The sequence below is a fragment of the Balaenoptera acutorostrata genome, chromosome 9 (genome assembly GCF_949987535.1).
Source record: "Balaenoptera acutorostrata chromosome 9, mBalAcu1.1, whole genome shotgun sequence".
Classification (NCBI taxonomy): Eukaryota; Metazoa; Chordata; class Mammalia; order Artiodactyla; family Balaenopteridae; genus Balaenoptera; species Balaenoptera acutorostrata.
Genome location: NC_080072.1, coordinates 49,407,349 through 49,426,013, shown reverse-complemented (window position 1 = coordinate 49,426,013; position 18,665 = coordinate 49,407,349). Strand labels below are relative to the sequence as shown.

Below are 18,665 nucleotides of genomic sequence, written 5' to 3'. Positions count from 1 at the left end.
TAAAGTCATTTTACAAGGCACACACATTCCATAGCAGGTCTTATCTGTATGGAGATAGAATCCAAGGCCGTGAAGAAACCCACTGCTCCTCTTTAGATTGGTTTTAGATTGCCTTAGGTTGGTACTTTAGTTAGAAGATATTACTGTACAAATTGTGGTCTACGGACCAGCAGTTTTGGCATCACTTGATAGCTTGTCTTCAAGAAAAAAAAGTTAGAATTTGCCCCATCCACTGAACCATTTCCAGGTGATTCGTATTCACATTAAAGTTTGAAGCACTGCTTTAAACCAGAGACTCGCTTGAATTATTACCAAAAAAAAAAAAAAAAAAAATCCCAGGTGACTTAATTGGAGCTAACAAGGTAGCTCGAGGGCTCAGGCAGGCAGTCCTTGTGCTTTCTTGTTTCTCATTCATGGTATCTGTACGTCCCTTGGGTGTTTGTGCTGTTCTCCTTCGTCGTAAACCTCAGTTACTGCTTTGTCGTATGCTGGCCTGGCGTGATCCAACCCTGCCTTATGACACCTGTCAGTTGGGATTCTTTCTCAGAAAGTGGCGTAAACAGTAAGGAGTTTTAAATGTCACCAACAAGATGTCCAGAGGATGGGCAGTCCCAGGGTTAAATCAGTGGCTCTGGGATGACCTCAAGGACTGCAGCTTTTCTTATCTTTCTCCCACCATCCTCAGGGTGTTGGTTCTTCCTCAGGTGTGTCCCCTAACAGTTGCAAGAAGGCTACTGCAGCTCTGGTCAGCCTGTCCTCACACACACACAGCTGTGTCCAGAGGTAGAATATGTCCTCTTATAAAACTGGGGAAGAAGATTTCTCTGAAACCCCCCAGCGTCTCATATGGTCCCAATGGTCAGGATTTGTTTGCATGTGCATACCCTAGCTGCCAGGGAGGCTGGGGAACCAGTGTTGGTGCCTTTACTGATCATAGTGGGAGGGGGGCGTCTGTTGGGAAGGAACCATGATGGAGGGGGGGAAATAAATGGCCTTTTATTCTTGTTGACTGACAAGTTCTTTTCATATTTTCTGTGTGTGTGTGTGTTAACCCCTGAAGGAAAGAATCTCATTGGCTTAACTCATAATTTTTGAGCCAAGCGCTCCAGGTCTATGAAGAAATGTTAATTGCAAAAGAAACAGAAATTAAAGATTGTCGTTTATGCTCAGCTGTGGTTGGTTTTGCAAGATGCATTGCAGAAAACAGCTTGCATTCAGATTTACAGATTTGTTTTGGGGTCTGTTTACAATGGTTGGGGGAATGCTTGCCTTGGAGAGATTTTTTAGAAGTTGTTGCATTGGATTAGCTGCCCTTGGGTCAGGTCTCCACCCAAGGGCCAATTATTAGCTGGGGTGAGAGGGTAGGAATCGTGGTCTCCTGTTACCGTTCAACAGTAACTATACCTGGGATCTTCAGTCACAGATACTGGCAGCTGTAGCACACAGAAATAGGGGCTGCTGAAGAGGCCGCAGTGGATGTGGGGAAGCGGTTGGCGGTTCGAACACATAGCGGACTAGTCCTGGGCCCCCGCCCTTATGTCTTAAACGGTGAGGGAGCTGTGGTCCCTAGTGCATCGTGGTCAGAAAGCCCGTGTGTGGGCAGCTGTTTCTTTACAGTGGGGCTGGTTCCTCCTTGCTGGGTGCTGGCAGGGCTGGACACAGACTGGCTGGGAGCAGCAGGGATTCTCGGCCTGGGAATAGTTATAAACAAGCCAGGCTCATCCTAAAGACACAAGTGTCAATGGGACAGAACTGCCCAGGATTCAGTGGTGCTCGGTGGTGGGCAAGTTCCCAGAGCTTTGGGGCCTAAAACAGGGCCCTCCCTTCCTTGGCCCCTAACAGAATGAGGAAAGGTGGGCTTCAGGCCTGGAAGGGTATGTGCGGGGCTCTCTAAGCTGGGGTCCCTCTGGGACTTCAATGAAGAAAGGAACAAAGGGCCTGGATCCCCCTGTTCTAGGAGCAGAACTGTTACCCATCCAGGTCTGTTTGCCTGATGCACAGCAGGCCAAATGCTGAGATGCTGTGGTTTACAGCCAAGAGTTTATTCACAAGGCAGCCAAGTGAGAAGACAGGAGAATATGTCTCAGATCCGCCTCGCTGAAGGCGAGGGGGTTGGAGTGTTTATGGGATAAGAAGGTGGTCTTAGGGCAGAGGTGATTGGAAGTAGGGAAAAAGTGAGGAAATCGGTGTTCTGCGCAGGTGCATCTGGGTTAATGCTTCTGCGTATTCCAGAGGGAGGCCCTTAGCGTCATCTGAGGGTGGAGTTTTCCAGTCCTTTGATGTCAGAAGGCCATTCATTAGACATCTGCGCAGGCCCAGTTTTAGGGTGGTGCCAACCGGTCCCTGGCCGGCTCACACTGGGCAGGAGCTGACTCCAAGTTCCTGTAAAACAGCTGGGCTGCGTGGAGCTGGGACGGTATGCAATTAAAGGGAGGAAAACAGAAGGAAAGAAAAGAACAAGTGAACTTAATGAAGGCAATTTACAAGCAAAGGGGTTTTAGCAAGCTGTTCCATTATCTGTTGTTCTATAAGACAAGTTCAGTAATTTCTATTATCAGCTTCTGTTAACTCTATGGGGCACAGTTTCAGTATCCGAACTCTGGGCTTAGCCTCAGAAAGTTGGTGGAGTGCCAAGGCGCTTCGGATGGGGCTCTTGCATAGGAAAGGTTCCTGGAGACCAAGGCGAGCAGGGATCACGGAGCCTGGCCTGCAGAGACACATCAGTGAGGCTGTCCTGTGATAGCAGAAGAGTGTGAGCCTCTTTCATGGTTGGCAGATGAGGCCGAGCTCAGGGTCAGGACTCGTAGAGGATGAAGCTGAGGCCCAGGCTGGAAGGCTGCAGCATCTCTGCTGTGATGGGAATGGAGCTGAATTCCAGAAAGGGGCCACCTCGTTCCTCTCCCTGCAGCTGCCTCCTAGGCCTGTGGTGACCTGGGGGATGAAGCCCTCAGGGAGAGTGGCACCCGTAAAGGGCTGGTCAGCCAGCGTCCAGTGGGCCCTTCAGGGCTGGGGAAACAGCCAGCTAGTGGGGGGGGGGGGGCGGAGCGGGCGGGTGACCCAGGTTCCTGGGAGATGCCCGAGTGATACCAGAGCCGGCAGGGTCTCCAGATGGAGCAGCTCTGGGGCCTTCTCTAATAGTCGGGCACACGCATTCGTCATCTGCAAGGTATCAGTCTGTTCCACTGTTTCATTACTTCGGATGTGGGTCAGGGAGATTTTTGGTGAAGACCTGAGGCCTCGGGGGCTGAAGGTGAAGTCTGAAGAAAGGCAGGTAAGCCCAGCAGCAGCGGAGTGCGGGCGAGTCAGGGCAGAGCCTGGGCTCCAGGGCGGGGGGCTTGGCAGAGACCCCCCAGAGGGGCTGTTCTCTGTGCCGCCCTCTGGAAGCAGCATTCGTGGAGTCGCTGTGGCCTGCCAGAGGGCCCATGCTCTCCTCAGCCAGGGTGCAGGTGTCCTGGTCAGCATGCTTGGGCAGGTGGAGGGGAGCAAACCAGGGTGAGGCGGTGTGGGATGAGGCAAAAGGCCAGCTCTCTGCCACTCGCATGTGGCCACGGGTGGACCTCTTTTCCCTCCTCTGGGACTCAGTTTCCCTGCTGGAAATGAGAGCTGGTCTGACAGCCCGTCTGCAGGATCCGGACACGCATTCCAGTCCTGCGGTTTAAAGGCTACAGAGCGGCCCCCTGGTAGCCACCAGCCCCTGCCTTCCTCAGTCTAGACGTTTAGGTTTGCAAAGTGGAGACAGGTTAGGGAGCCCCTCTAGGCACAGCTGCCCCATGTCGGGGCTCGGCCGAGGCCGTCATCTCTGGTCATCCCTGGAGCCGTGAAATGGGAGGCCCTGAATCGGCAGCTTCCTCTGGGCCTGGCTGGTCTGGGGAAGTAAGGCCCCTCTGCGGTGTGTGCTGACGACCTCTGTCAGTCTGTCCATCAGATGTTCGCGTGCCCTCAGCTACCTTCTTAACCAGTCTCTCCAGAAACAAAAAGACCAGCCCAGGAGGGTGCACGGCCACCCCCATCGTCAGCCCAGCCACCGTGTCACAGATGGCGGCTCCTTCAGCTCCCGGCCCCTCAAACAAAGCCCCGACGTTCCCGCCAGATTCAGCCTGCAGTCTTTCATTCAGGCCAGAGAAGCAAATCTGCTCACCGTATTGAAAAGCTAGAGGAGTTACAAAAAAAAAAAAAAAAGGTGGGGAGAAGCTGTTTTACGAATTATAAACCGTGAGCTTGAGTTTCTCGTGCCCTGCGATTCGTCTGTATCTCTGTTCTCCGCTCAGGGCCAGAAGCAAGAGGTGGGTGGGGTATTTGTGTGGAAACATGTTCATTTTGAAAAGTTACAGACGGGAGTTTTATAGGAAAATCTTGGCTTTCTGGAAGTTAGAAAAGGGGAAATTTGATGATTGTTTTTCCAAAAAAAAAATAAGTGAAGCCTATGTGAGCCAATTTCCAGTGCGTGTTTCTTGCTCTCCCCACTATAGGTGTGAACTTGAGAGTTGTAGGTGTCAGCGTTTCTTTCCTGTGCTTCTCTCCCAAGGGACTCCTGCTAGGCTGGTATGCTGGTTGTGGGGAGGCTTTTGTCCCTGTGCAATACTGGAAGAAGCCACTAGGTGGGAGTCAGGGACAAATGCTGGAAAGCCTAAAAGCCCAAGGAAGAAGATCGGGGCTTTATATGAGAAAATAGCTGCCTCCCCCCACCCCCTCCCAACGCTTAGAGGACATAAGTTCCTCTCATTAATGAAGCCGCTGGACAGTGTACCTGAGTCAGCTGGCAAAAAGAATTATTTTCCTTGGAACCCAGTGGACAAAGGGTAGGCCTGGGAGGCCTCCACTGTTTGTGGCGGGGGAAGGAGACCAGAGGGATGAGGGCTGGTCCTGGGAGCGTAGACTTGACCTTCCATTGTCAAAGGCGAGAAGATCTCTCCAAACACCTTTAATTCCAGTGCCTTTTGCTGGTGCGCTATTAATTAGGGTGGCCTCTCCAGTTCCTGATGCGTCTGTCAGGCCCTGCCCTAGAGAAGTCGCTTGTACCTTGGGGGATTTTGAATACGTTTTTTTCCTGTCACAGCACCCCAGACTAGGGGACTTCAGCCACTGCAAACTTAGCAGTTTTAATTTTCCTGGATTTTGGGTTTCTCCCCGCCGTCCAAGTAAATTGTACCTTACTAAATTCCAGAGATCTGGCTTCTTTCAGACTTGACTTGAGACTGTTTCAGTCCCTCAGAACCAATGTTTATAAACGATCAAGAATGTGCAAACACTGGTGAAAGAGCAAATAAATCCTTCCCCACTAAATTTCCTGCTTCAGGCCCAGGGGACATGGTGGGCAATGTTGCCTGGTTAGCATGACCTGAGGTCTGAGCATGTGGACACCCCCCCCCAACCCTCCGCCCGCAAAGAGGGCTCGCCAGCACACCGTCGGGCCTCCTTCCCTTTCAGGCGCCCGCTGGCAGGTAGGGAAGCTCCAGAGGAGTCATACTTCCGGGCAGACTGCTCAGTATGCTGGGCTCCAAGACCCTCCAGAAGTAGTCTCCTAACCTCTTACTCCTCAGATACGGTCCTGAGACCAGCAGGATGAGCATCACTGGGAAGCTTGTTCGTGATGCACAATCTCGGGCCCCGTTCCCAACCTGCTGGGTCCGAATCTGCCTTTTCACAGGAAAGCCCTCTAGCCCTGGTGATTCGCTAAAGATAGAGAAGCATCCTCCTCACCCCAGGGTCAGCAATCTATGGCCTGTATTTGGCCTGCTGCCTATTTCTTGTTCCCTGTGAGCTAAGCATAATTTTTATGTTTTTCAGTGATTGAGAAATCACAAGGAGACGATTTTGTGATGTGAACATGATATAAAACTTAGCGTTCACAAAAAAAAGTGTTGCTGGAACACAGCTACCCTCGCTGCTTTCCACGTTGGCCGTGGCTGCTTTTGCGCTAAGAATGGGAGTCGACTGTCACAAACCATATGGCCCACAAAGTGTAAATCATTTGCCATCTGGCCCTTTACAGGCAGTGTGCCGCCCCTTCTGCTAACTCGTTTTGGAGGTGGGTCTTCATGCTTGGACACCCTGGGGACCTGGGCTGCGGTGGCCAGGATGCCTGTTTCATAAGCAGGACTTGCTTGCCAGCCCCGAGGAGCTGTGTCCTCAGGCTAGCTCTTCCCTCTCCTCCCCTCCCTCTCCCAAGAGGCAGGCCCACGGTGCAGCGCACCTGTTGAAGGGCACAAGCCTGTCTGACTTACTAGGTCCGTCCTGGCACCTGTCACCGTGGCCCAGAGGCCAAGGCTCAGGGCCGAGCTGGAGCTCAGGAGGCAGGTGAGAGGTCAGCAGAATAGCACGTGACCCCTTCTCGGTCCACAGTTGTGCCCAGTTAGATGCTGCTGACTCCTGCTAGCTGGTAGGAGGAGCAAAATCTCAGGAACTCCATCCCCAGTCATTCCCACGCATACATGGGATTCCAGCCAGATAAGTGACTTTCTTGGGTTCCCCTCCTGGACCCAGGGATGAGGAGGAGGGCAGTCTATATGAGTTCCCCTGACCACTGTGGCCTCTTAGCTGTGCTTTTGCTTCCCAAATGCTCAGTTGCCTGCCCTTTGCCCTCAGCTTCCTGTTCCAGACAATAGTGAGTTGAGTCTGGTCGATGTGAGTTGAGTCTGGTCGATGTGAGTTGCTTTTGGGAAGGCTCCGAGGGCCATAGGGTCACTGTAATGACTCCTATTGATGTACCCTATGTGGTTCCTGAAAACGTCTCTCTTTAGTGATGGATCCAGGGAGTCCCTGAGACTCTACCTCACAGGGCAGTACTATAGAAGTAGGACCACCCCCATCCTGCCTTAATAAGGGCAGCCTAAATCTTTCTGAGTAATTACTTAGACCAGATAAAACCCAGGCTTTCAATCTTTTGGGAGTCATGGATCATTTTGATGACCTGATGAAAACTATTTCAGAGAAATAGTGATTTATTCCTACCAAATAGTGCTTTATATACATTTTATGAACGTACTCAAGGGCCTGTCTGATCCTCCGAAGCCCCTCTGGGGCCTACGGTGAGGAGCCCCTGGCTGGGATGGCCTTCTGAGTGAGGGGCTGCAGCCATGGGTTTGCTTCTAGGCCTTTGGAGTGCTATTTTGTGGATTCTGAGTTGAAGTGCAGTATACTTTGGGGTTTCAAAAAAAAAAAGACTGAGGTAAGAATTGCTACTTGAGGATACTGTAAAAATATGTCAAGAATTTAGCTGCAGCTTGTCTGGATTCCCTCCCTCCCTCCCTCCTTCCTCTCCTTTCCCTTTCTCCCCTTCTCACTTCCCACCCCCATTCATCACACATGAGTTGAGCTAATAGATGAAGCTGGCTCTGTCTTTGCCTCTCTGAGTCGAGCATCTTTACCCTGGGGAAACCCGTTTTCTCCACATAGAGTTTCAGGCTTATCTTTCCAGTCTCACCATTTGAGCCTCACTCTTTTACGCGGAGAACGTTCAGGTTCTTACCGTGTGCTAGGAATCGTGCTAGGCGTAGAAATCAGAGCCGTGAATCAGGGCTCACACATGTGCTCCCGTCTGGTGAAGCGGACAGACGTGTAAACAGGTGTGGTTCAGTGCCGCAGGGCAGGCGGTGACACGGGGAGGGGGGTGGGTGCCGGGGAGCCAGCTTCCCCAGAGGCAGGTCGGGGTCAGCGAGGCTGGGAGGCTGCCATGTTGCCGCCTGGTCCCCTCTTTCCTCCTCTCACACCAGAACCTACCAGAGGACACTGATCCCCCCTCCAAGGGTGGGCAGGCCTCTCCCCATACGGCCCCCAAGTCGGCTGTCTTGCCTCTTCCTCCCCGGAGCCCCAGGAACACCTTTATCATGTACCGTGTGGAAGTTCTTTGCCCAGGGCAAGAAGTTGGTTTCAGTTGCCTTGGATGCTGGGCAAACGTGTGTTGACCAAATGAATTCTTCACTTGACTTTGCCAGGTTTTTAGACAGAAAAAGGTAAAACGGCCTACCCACCCCTGCAGCCTTAGAGACCTTGACTAACACATCCTATCCTAGTTCTGGGCAGGGAACCTTGGTAGGTGAGGCCTGGGCTGCACTCTGGAACTGGGCCAGAGGCCAGAAGAAGGCTCTAGAGCTCAGGGCATGGGCAGCTGAGCCTGCTTTTCCTTTCTGGCCTCTGATCTGGGTGTGCCTCCAGGAATTTACTCCTCCCCTCCTGCCAGCTGCTGGCCACAGCCCTCCTCCTGCCGCCTCTGTGTTCTGTGTGGACTGGGCCAGCCTGCCGGGGACTGTGTGTGTTTTCTGCCTTGTCCTTGGGCCCTGCTTCTGGGCTGTGGACAGCGTAGATGCCGTGCTCAGCAGCATGCCAACACCTGGCAGAGCCCTCTCTTCAGGTGGGAGCACCAGGAAACCCCCTGGTGACCCCCAAGGACGCCGGGAAGGCCCAGGCAGTCACAAGATGTGTGTCTGCAAGTCGTTTCGGGCAGCAGAGCTCAGAGGCCTTGCATGTAACCACAGTTCCCATTGCACCCACATCAAAGACTGCTTTCATAACCAGTCATAGCTGAGGGCCACACGTTGAGGGCTGGGCAAGGGAGAAAAGCTGTTTTTAGGGGAGCTCTCAGAGGAGGTGGGAATGTGAGGAAGTGGGGGGCAGCCTGTGGGAAATGCTGGACAGACCACCCTGGCAAGCCAGCATGTGACCTGCCAGTAAGAAGGCAGATGCAGCTCCCTGTCTCTTCAGCCTGTTTCCTTCCCAAGGCTCCCACCCAGAGTGCTCCCTAGATCTCACGGACACACGTGAGGTGGCCTCACCTGGCTTGTGAAGCAGCTAGTCTGGGCTGGGGGACAGCCAGCGAGGCAGGCACTTGACAGAAGCTCTGCCCCGTCTGTTCCCGTGCAGAATGCGGCCCCGGGGAGCCCTGTGGTGCTGGCTGGCAGCAGAGGTCTCCAAGGCTGCAGCACCGGGCAGTGCCCCCAGTGCCCAGGACGGCAAACCCCCAGCAGGGCCAAGAACCCAGACTGGAGCTGGTTCTGAGTTTGTTCTTATTTGGAAACGACTGGTTTCCCTCAGGGCACAGCCCGACACCAGCCTGGAGGAAAAGGGGTGGGCGTGGGCCGCTGGGTGGGAGTCAGGCTGTGTGTGGGAACCAGCAATTCCTCCAAGAGCAGCGCTTATTTTTAGTCTTCTCCCCAGTCCCAAATAAACTGAGAGCAGCTGGGAGCCTGTGGGTAAATGCAGAGTGGAGCTGAGACAGGAAACCGGGGTCTCTCCCTAATGAGTTCCAGCCACTCCAGAAGGGGGAAGCCAGACGAGGAATTTTCTTCAGGACTGTTTCCCTCTGGCAGGCTCTGGTATTATCACCGAAAAGAATGTTCCCCTGTGTGTGTGTGTGTGTGTGTGTGTTTACAATTCCTGTCCAAGTCTGTCTTCCCCCCGCTTCTGCTAGGTTCCCCTGCTTTGCAGGCTGTGTGTCCCAGAGCTAATGCCTGTGTGTGTCCGGGGAGTGGGGGGGGGGGGGGACGTGGGAGGTGGATACAGGAGCAGCACGGTCTGGTCTGAGCCACTGTGTCTCTGAAACTGTTTAGGGAAAGGCTGCCGGACGCAGGCCAGGGACGTGGGGAAATTTGAACACAGCTTGACGTTCCTGAGGGGGAGGGGGCAGAAGCAAGGAAGAGGAGAGAATTTGGTCTCTGGCCAGAAAAAGGGCTTTTTCAAGCAAGGAATCTAACTGCTGACATGGGTGCCCAGCATGGATGGGGACATTGATGTTTACAAGCATTTCGCGTGGCTGAAGAGGGTAAGTGAGTGGCCGCTTTGTCTGGGTCTGCGTGGAGATGAGTGAGGGGAGAGACACTGTGTGTGTGTGTCCGTGTGTGTGTGGAGGGGGGAGGCGTTTGTCCGGCGAAGCCCCGTGGTGGCCAAGTTCTCCATGAGAATCTAATTATAGACACTAGGGGAGAAAACAGACAGCTGTCTTTGTTTCTCCTCTGACATTCTAGTGAATGAGCCTCTGTGCAGAAAGGCAAGAATGAAGTGAGGAAAGTTCGTTATTTTAACTTTGGCACGTGAACAGTTGGAGGCTCCAAACACCGTAACCAGAAGAAGGTGCCCACCACTTTCTGGTGTGAGGATGCGGAGGAGAAGCCGCTGCCTTGCAAACTCACTGGATTCAGAAGTTGTTGGGCTTCTCCTCTGCTCGGAAGTTATCTGGTGTGGAGATTAGTCGGTCTGCTGTCAGCCGAAGGAGCTGCTGCGTTTGCAGGGGGCGGGGGTGGGGGGAGGCTCTCGGAAGTCCTCTTCTAAGTGTTTCTCAGAGGCCGAGGGCTGGCGTTGCAAGTCGTTCCTGCCGACTCTGTAGGGGGTGAGCGTGAGAGTGTGGGGTGAGCAGCAGTGGGTGCGTGCTGGGGGCTGGAGTAGCATCCGCACTCACAGCAGCCCCCAGGCTCGCTCTTCTTTTGTCACCGTCTTTGAGCTGCAAAGATGGGTATCCATCTGTTTTCACACTGAGGCTGAATGTTTTCAGAGGCAGGAAGGGCAAAAGCAGCTGACAGATAAGAGATCTGACATTGTAACTGTAGAAGAACAGGAGGGCCAGGAAGTGTCCAGCTCGGAAGGTCCCCGACCCCAGCGCCCCAAACCTGGGCCTGCTTTTGTGTGCGCCCTCTGCACCTCTCGTTCAGCAAATATTTATTGAGTTCTGGGTACTGGGTGTCCATTGGTGAGCACAAAGTAGAACCAGTCTCTGCTCTTGTGGATCTCCCATCTACTGCTTGGGAGATGGCAGTTCAACAGTCCAAGGAAATAAGCCTGAAATTTACAAGTTGATAAATACAGCCAAGAAGAGGAACTCTTGGTAGCCCTCATCAAGGGCTGTTACTGATTGAGAAGGAGTGGTCAGGGGCCCTCTTTAACGAAGTAACACTTCATTGAAAACTGAAAGAGAAGTAGGAGTGAGTCAGGTGGAAAATGGGGTGAAGAACACATCTGAGCTCGGTGATGGTCAGGAGCTGTGGGTGGGTTCCGGATCACACAGGACGGAGAAGGCCACCATAAGGGTTGTGGGCGATATCGTTTGTATAATGGGAAACTTGTAGCAGGGAAGTGGCATGAGATACGTTGGGGGATCTAATTTGTATTTTATGAAAATTACTCTAGCTGTGATATGGTGTATGGTAAGCTGTGTCACGAAAAGTGAGGCAAATGAACCAAATTAGAGAGCTCGAGGGCTTGTTGGGATCAACTAGTACAAACCCCTCATTTAAAAAAGCGCAAGAAAGGCTAGGAACCTCATGGCTATCAGTGTTTTGGCTATAAGTGGTGCAGTCTGATCTTGAACCCTGCTCTCTGTCTCCTAGTCCAGTTCTCTTTCCTCATTTCTATGGCCAAATAGGTAGAAAATTATGGGTTTAGAACCCAGCAGAAATCCTGTTTGTGCTCAGCCCCATCCCAGCTTTGGGATGGGGGGCATTGCAGTCACCAGAGAGCATGCTGAGGTGACCAGACATTTTGGTAAAGGTTCACATCCATTGTCTTAAGAATTGAAAAAGCCTCATTGAAAAAGTTTTGGAGGAAATAGGTGAGAAGCGCGCTTCCCATCACTTATTCTTTATTTTCTTGTATCCAACTGAAGCTTTTTATCCAGGAGGTCTTACAGCCGCGATGGGCCTGGGATTGTAGGTGCCATGTCCCAGCCGCTGGGACAGATGTTGTACCTTTGCACCTTGTGCAGAAGTTCTGTCTGTGGAGGAATTAATTCTGCATGCGAGGCAATGTAAGAAGGTCCTTTCAGTCCTGAGACCCAGGCTGTGAGCTGTGACTCTTTTGGATGGTTGGAAGTCTGCTGAGAGAAGCTCTAAGTGAGGAGACTTCAGACCCCCTGGGAAAGACTCATAGCAAAACATATTTTTCTTCTACTTTTAAGGAGCATTAAAAAAAAAAAACAACAAAGCACAAAGTACTGGATATGTCATAGGCAGTATAATCAGTATCTTTCCTATTCTCTACCTGAAACACAACTGCCAGATTCTTCTTTTTAAAATCCCCTTTAAAAAAAAAAAACCCTTTTCATCCTTTGACCCTGATCGTAAGCCCCAGGACTAGCCATTTTTTAGTCTGGACGAGAAAGCCGAGGCTTTTCTGCCTGCTTGGCTTTTAAGACATTTTTTTAACCTGGCCTCAACTTACCTTTTTAGTTTCATCATTTGTATCTATTTATTTTAATTTCGTCTGTTTATATCTGATGAGCTCCCACATGTAGTCCCTGCCTTTTCTGAGCTTCTACCTCCATGTCCTCCTCCTAATTCCCACCCACTTCCATCTAGGCTCTCCTTTTCCATCAGTCCTTTGCTGACCTCATCCCGGTATTGTATGCAGTGGACTCCAGCCTGGGGTGCCCAGCACTTTCCATCTGCCTGGCTCACCCGCCCCCTTCCCACGTGCTTCCTCTAGCTGGGGTGGCTTGGAGAGCAGGTTTCTCTTAGCCCAGGTGTTTGAAGGTGGAAACATGCTGTTTCTTTCATGTTCCCACACACGGGGTGGTTCCAGCAGAAGAGGTGCCTGGATGAGGTATGACCTTGTAGGAGACTGGGAGCCCTTGGACCAGTCCAAGAGGTCAAGGCCTCAGAGCAAGACAGTCTTTGAATTTTGGGACAGTAAGGAAGATGCCTATGGCTAAGAAGGCCCAAAGCTAGGGCCTTCTTTGGTGAGAAAAGAGACATTTCTTTGGTGAGAAAAGAGACATTATCTTGTGGCCTTTGGGGGACGGGATACTGTGTACTGTTTTAGCTAAGAACATGCAGTTTGAAGTAAAGCCTGGGTTGGGCTCTTGGCTTTGCCACACTTACTAGCTATGTGATCTTAGGCGTATTACCTCAAATCCTGGATTTCTTCATCTATAAAATAAGGAAGGTAACAGTGCCAGCCACATACAGGTTTTATGAGGATCTAGCAAGATAATGTATGTTAAATGCTTAGCAGAGTACCATGCACGTAGGGAACATTCAATAAAAGTTAACTGCTATTGGCCATTACCAGGAAGGGGGATATTGAAAGAGGAACAGATGGGACCAGTTTGCGTCTCTCCTAGGAGTGCATCTTAGGCCATCATTCCTCCAGCTTGGGCCCCTTTCCACATTCCAGGTCAAGGTCTCAAAGCAAAGACCTACAGGAGACAGCTGGGACCTGGCCCACCATGAGTAGCCAGAGGCCCCAGTGGCTGCTGAGAGAAGGCTGACCAGGACTGGTCCTCCAGTGCCTTCCCCAACAGACAGATCCCTGGGACAAGGTAATCTCCTACCACAAGCATCCAGAGGGTCTCCGCCCCTCAGCTCTTCAGTTCCTGACTGACTTGCAAACAGCTCACACCTGCTCTGCTTTGAGATCAGTGGCTCCAACCCGCATAGTCCTGAAAGAGCCTCTTAAAATAGCAACAAGCAGGGTCTGTGGAGTCCACCCGCTGCCCTCTGAGCAGGAGTTTATTTTCCCAGGAACAGAAATCCCAGCACCGTCAGCATCTTCTCACTGCTGCTGGCTTCTGGGACTCTGTGTTGGAGCCAAATTCCAAGCCAAAGTCACAACCCCGTCCACCCCACCCCCACCCCCTAAGAAAAAAACAAAAACGGAATCATCATGGCTCCCCCATGCAATTGGCTTGGGTTCTGTAGGACAGTGTGGGATGAACTCAAACTGCTAATGTGAGCCTTTATTCTGTGTCATCTGGTGCTCAAACGGTTGATCCAGTAGCCTGGCCACTTGGGCCAGGAGAGCTGCAAAGACATCCTGGCCCCAGACATTGACTTGCCTTGCACTCAAGTCAGTGCAGTTAAAGTTGAAGTAGGCAGCACCTTCTGTGAAAGCTGCTCCTTCTGGCTAAGAACGCGGATCCTGTATCCAGCTCCTTGGGTTCATATCTCAGCTCTGTGTGACCTTGGACAATTGATTTACTCTCCCTGGGCCTCAATTTTCTTGATTGTAAAATATGGATAAATAATTCAATATATGTAAAGTGCTTAGAAAACGCATCATAGATGTCATGGTGACGATGACCTCGGCCACAGCTGACAGCCTCGGGTTACTCTAGAGCCATGTGCCCAAACTTGATTCTGGGCAGAGAGGTTTTTCAAGACCAGGAGGAGAATGACAGTGGGTATGGTTACTCAAGGGTTCTAGCTGTCCCCAGTTTCCTAAGGGTACATCCCATTTTTAGCCAATGCACCCAAAATGTCCACCCATCATATTCCCCAGCATAATTTAGGAGCTAGAATTTTGCCATCTGTGACTCCTGTCCTCCAGCTATTTGGAGAGGCCCTCACGCCTCTTTCCCAGCAGGGTTTAGCAAAGGGGCATCATACCAGGGTCATTTGCTGAATAGCTTGGGTGGGTACTCCAGAGCAGCACAGCTGGTGGTAGTTCTGTGAACTGGCATCAGCACTTGGGGTGGGGGGTGTCCCTTGACTCATCCCTGCGTTCTTCCCTCCCCCATCCCTGTATCAGCTCTTTCGCACTTTTCCATTTGTCCCCAACCTTATACTCCCCTCTCAACTGATGTCACCACCTGCTTCATTGAAAAAAATTAGCCACACATAGATTAACTCATCTTCCCTCCCCACCACCACAAAAGGTAACAGTGTTCACAGCTATCATTTTTCTTTTCTTTTAAAAGGAATATGAAAAACCTATTTTTTTTTTTTATAAATTTATTTATTTTTGGCTGCTTTGGGTCTTCGTTGCTGTGCGCGGGCTTTCTCTAGTTGCTGCGAGCAGGGGCTACTCTTCGCTGCGGTGCGTGGGTTTCTCACTCCTGTGGCTTCTTTTGTTGCGGAGCACAGGCTCTAGGCGCGCAGGCTCAGTAGTTGTGGCGCACCGGCTTAGTTGCTCCGCGGTATGTGGTATCTTCCCGGACCAGGGCTCGAACCCATGTCCCCTGCATTAGCAGGCAGATTCTTCTCCACTGCGCCCCCAGGGAAGTCCCCACAGCCATCATTTTTCAACTTCCTTTGGTTTCATAGGTCAAGAGTCCCTTCTCTCCACCAAGGCTATCCCAGTATCCTGTCCTCCTGATCCAATGCTATTCCACGTCCTGTTGTTCTCCGATTGTTTCTTCTCTTTATTCTGCCCTGCCTCCTTGTCCCCTGTCCTTGGCAGAAAATGCTTCTCCTTGATTCTTAGAGAAAAACAAAACTGTCTCTGACCATGTACTTGTCTCCCCATGCTGCCTTATAGAACTTACCCTCCTTTCACCATCAGGAATCTTGAAATCAAGAGCAGCCTGAAAACTCAACATCTCTATTCCTTCCTGGTCACTCCCAAACCCACTTCACATTGGCTTTGTTCCTAAGAAAGCTTTCAAAGTCCTTCTATAATGTTCTTATTGCCTCTAGTTCCCAAGCAACGTTTCCCCATCCATTTTCCCTTGAATTCATTCCCATTTGGGCATCTTGTAGGTTTAATTAAGTTCTTGTGACCAAAGGACCAGCTCCTCTCTTTGGCCCTTACCGAATCCCACATTTTTCACCTATGGATCTTTCTCTTATGCTATTTGATTGATGAAATGCCTGGACCTTCTATCTGAGGAGCCAAGATGCGTCAGGCAGTTTACTTCTAATGCCTCCAGGTGAGCTGAAACAGTCACAGTTGCTCCTCCACCCCCAACTCTGGCACCTGATGCTGCCCCTCTGTCTCCGGCAGGTATTTTAAGAATCATGAGTCAGTGTGTGTCTCTTGGAGTTGGCAAGATGAGGAAAGAGCACCACTCAAAGAGCCTCCTGTTTTTACTCCGCTCCTGGCTTTAATATACTCCTTTCACAAGATACCAGCACACTTGTAAATACCACTTCTCCTACAGTCAAGTGCTGTAGGTTCCTTACGCATCCAGCCACCTGATCAAGAGAATTTAGCAAGGACTAAGCTTATGCAAGGCTATAATCTTGGAACAAGATCTTGGTGAATCAAATGCATTTCTCTCGCCTCCAAATCCTGCTTCCCAGGATGATCAGTTAGGAGCCTTCATGTGCATCACACCAGCCCCTTGGTTGGAAAGCTTATAGATAGACTGTCAAGATATTCTTTGTTTTCTGTGTTAGTTCTGGGAAACCAGAATATCTGAAGGGTGGTGATTGTGGCTTCATGGGTAGCCTATCTGTATCAGGAAGACTCTTTCCAAAGATGCTGTTCGCTATTCTTCTGGGGGAATTCCTTCATAGCTTTCAAGACTCAGTCTTTCAAGTGGGGACTCCACTGTGAAGCCTCTCCTCTCCCTTGAAGGCATAATGGATTCGTCCCTTCCCTATGCCACTGCTGCTGGCTTACATACAACTAACTCTATGACAGTACTTATCACATCTCACTGTAAGACTACAGAGCTCTTTCAAGGCAGGGACTGCCTAGCGCAGGGAGTGGTGCCTAGTAGGTGTTCAGGAATATTTAGTCATTGACTAGATAACTGATTGAAGCATAATTATGTGAACATTGGTTGACCAAGCTATTTAATTTGCTGTTCATGAACTTTGCTTTGCTCATCACTGAGGGTGGATCATTTGATAGTGACAACCCCACCAGCGACACTTAGCCTCCCCTTATATATAATTGTAACTAAAAGAGGTGGAGGGCATAAAGAGGTCAAGGTCAGGATAGGATCTCTCTTGTTGGGCTCCTGGTAGCTAAGGACCTGACTGTACTCTGCTCACACTGCATTTCGAAGAAACTTCTTTAACTCTGCGCCAAAGATAGTGGATTGGCTTGGCTATTCCTTGTTGGGAAAAAGTGGTTTTGTAATAACTGCCAGAAAGGCCTTAAATTCCTTAACCAAAAAATCCAGGAGAAGTTTTTCTTTTTACAAGCACCTGCTTGCATTCATTCTGCTTGTTTCCTTTGGTGATGGGTAACCTGAGCCATGTAATAGGAATTGTAGCTTCCATGATCTACTTCTTTTTAATTTTTTTGGTCCTCATTTTTTTTTAACATCTTTATTGGAGTATAATTGCTTTACAATGGTGTGTTAGTTTCTGCTTTATAACAAAGTGAATCAGTTATACATATGTTCCCATATCTCTTCCCTCTTGTGTCTCCCTCCCTCCCACCCTCCCTATCCCACCCCTCTAGGTGGTCACAAAGCACCGAGCTGATCTCCCTGTGCTATGCGGCTGCTTCCCACTAGCTATCTATTTTACATTTGGTAGTGTATATGTGTCCATGCCACTCTCTCACCCTGTCACATCTTACCCCTCCCCCTCCCCATATCCTCAAGTCCATTCTCTAGTAGGTCTGCGTCTTTATTCCCATCTTGCCACTAGGTTCCTCATGACCTTTTTTTTTTTTTTTTCCTTAGATTCCATATATATGTGTTAGCATACTGTAATTGTTTTTCTCTTTCTGGCTTACTTCACTCTGTATGACAGACTCTAACTCCATCCACCTCACTACAAATACCTCCATTTCGTTTCTTTTTATGGCTGAGTAATATTCCATTGTATATATGTGTCACATCTTCTTTATCCATTCATCCGATGATGGACACTTAGGTTGCTTCCATGTCCTGGCTATTGTAAATAGAGCTGCAATGAACATTTTGGTACATGACTCTTTTTGAATTATGGTTTTCTCAGGGTATATGCCCAGTAGTGGGATTGCTGGGTCGTATGGTAGTTCTATTTTTAGTTTTTTAAGGAACCTCCATACTGTTCTCCATAGTGGCTGTATCAATTTACGTTCCCACCAACAGTGCAAGAGGGTTCCCTTTTCTCCACACCCTCTCCAGCATTTATTGTTTGTAGATTTTTTGATGATGGCCATTCTGACCGGTGTGAGATGATATCTCATTGTAGTTTTGATTTGCATTTCTCTAATGATTAATGATGTTGAGCATTCTTTCATGTGTTTGTTGGCAATCTGTATATCTTCTTTGGAGAAATGTCTATTTAGGTCTTCTGCTCATTTTTAGATTGGGTTGTTTGTTTCTTTGATATTGAGCTGCATGAGCTGCTTGTAAATTTTGGAGATTAATCCTTTGTCAGTTGCTTCATTTGCAAATATTTTCTCCCATTCTGATGGTTGTCTTTTGGTCTTGTTTATGGTTTCCTTTGCTGTGCAAAAGCTTTTAAGTTTCATTAGGTCCCATTTGTTTATTTTTGTTTTTATTTCCATTTCTCTAGGAGCTGGGTCAAAAAGGATCTTGCTGTGATTTATGTCATAGAGTGTTCTGCCTATGTTTTCCTCTAAGAGTTTGATAGTGTCTGGCCTTACATTTAGGTCTTTAATCCATTTTGAGTTTATTTTTGTGTATGGTGTCAGGGAGTGTTCTAATTTCATACTTTTACATGTACCTGTCCAGTTTTCCCAGCACCACTTATTGAAGAGGCTGTCTTTTCTCCACTGTATATGCTTGCCTCCTTTATCAAAGATAAGGTGACCATATGTGTGTGGGTTTATCTCTGGGCTTTCTATCCTGTTCCATTGATCTATGTTTTTGTGCCAGTACCAAACTGTCTTGATTACTGTAGGTTTGTAATATAGTCTGAAGTCAGGGAGCCTGATTCCTCCAGCTCCATTTTTCGTTCTCAAGATTGCTTTGGCTATTCGGGGTCTTTTGTGTCTCCATACAAATGATGAAATTTTTTGTTCTAGTTCTGTGAAAAATGCCAGTGGTAGTTTGATAGGGATTGCATTGAATCTGTAGATTGCTTTGGGTAGTAGAGTCATTTTCACTATGT

The 18,665-nt window shown here is 49.6% G+C and overlaps 1 protein-coding gene across 18 annotated transcripts in view; it reads left to right on the top strand.

Annotated features, from left to right (window-relative positions):
* PPFIBP2 (PPFIA binding protein 2) overlaps positions 1–18,665 on the top strand; it is a 151,405-nt gene that overhangs the window by 55,979 nt on the left and 76,761 nt on the right. For 2 of the 18 annotated variants that reach the window (XM_057552653.1, XM_057552652.1), the window contains exon 1: positions 9,534–9,757. The exons of 14 other annotated variants lie outside the window; for them this stretch is intronic. In XM_057552653.1, coding sequence (XP_057408636.1) covers positions 9,710–9,757 — 48 coding nt within the window. In that variant the 5' untranslated portion in view covers positions 9,534–9,709. Of the gene's footprint in view, positions 1–9,172; positions 9,312–9,533; positions 9,758–13,098; positions 13,244–18,665 lie in introns of those variants that run through there. 2 more of the 18 variants (XM_057552654.1, XM_057552655.1) reach the window with 2 other exon arrangements.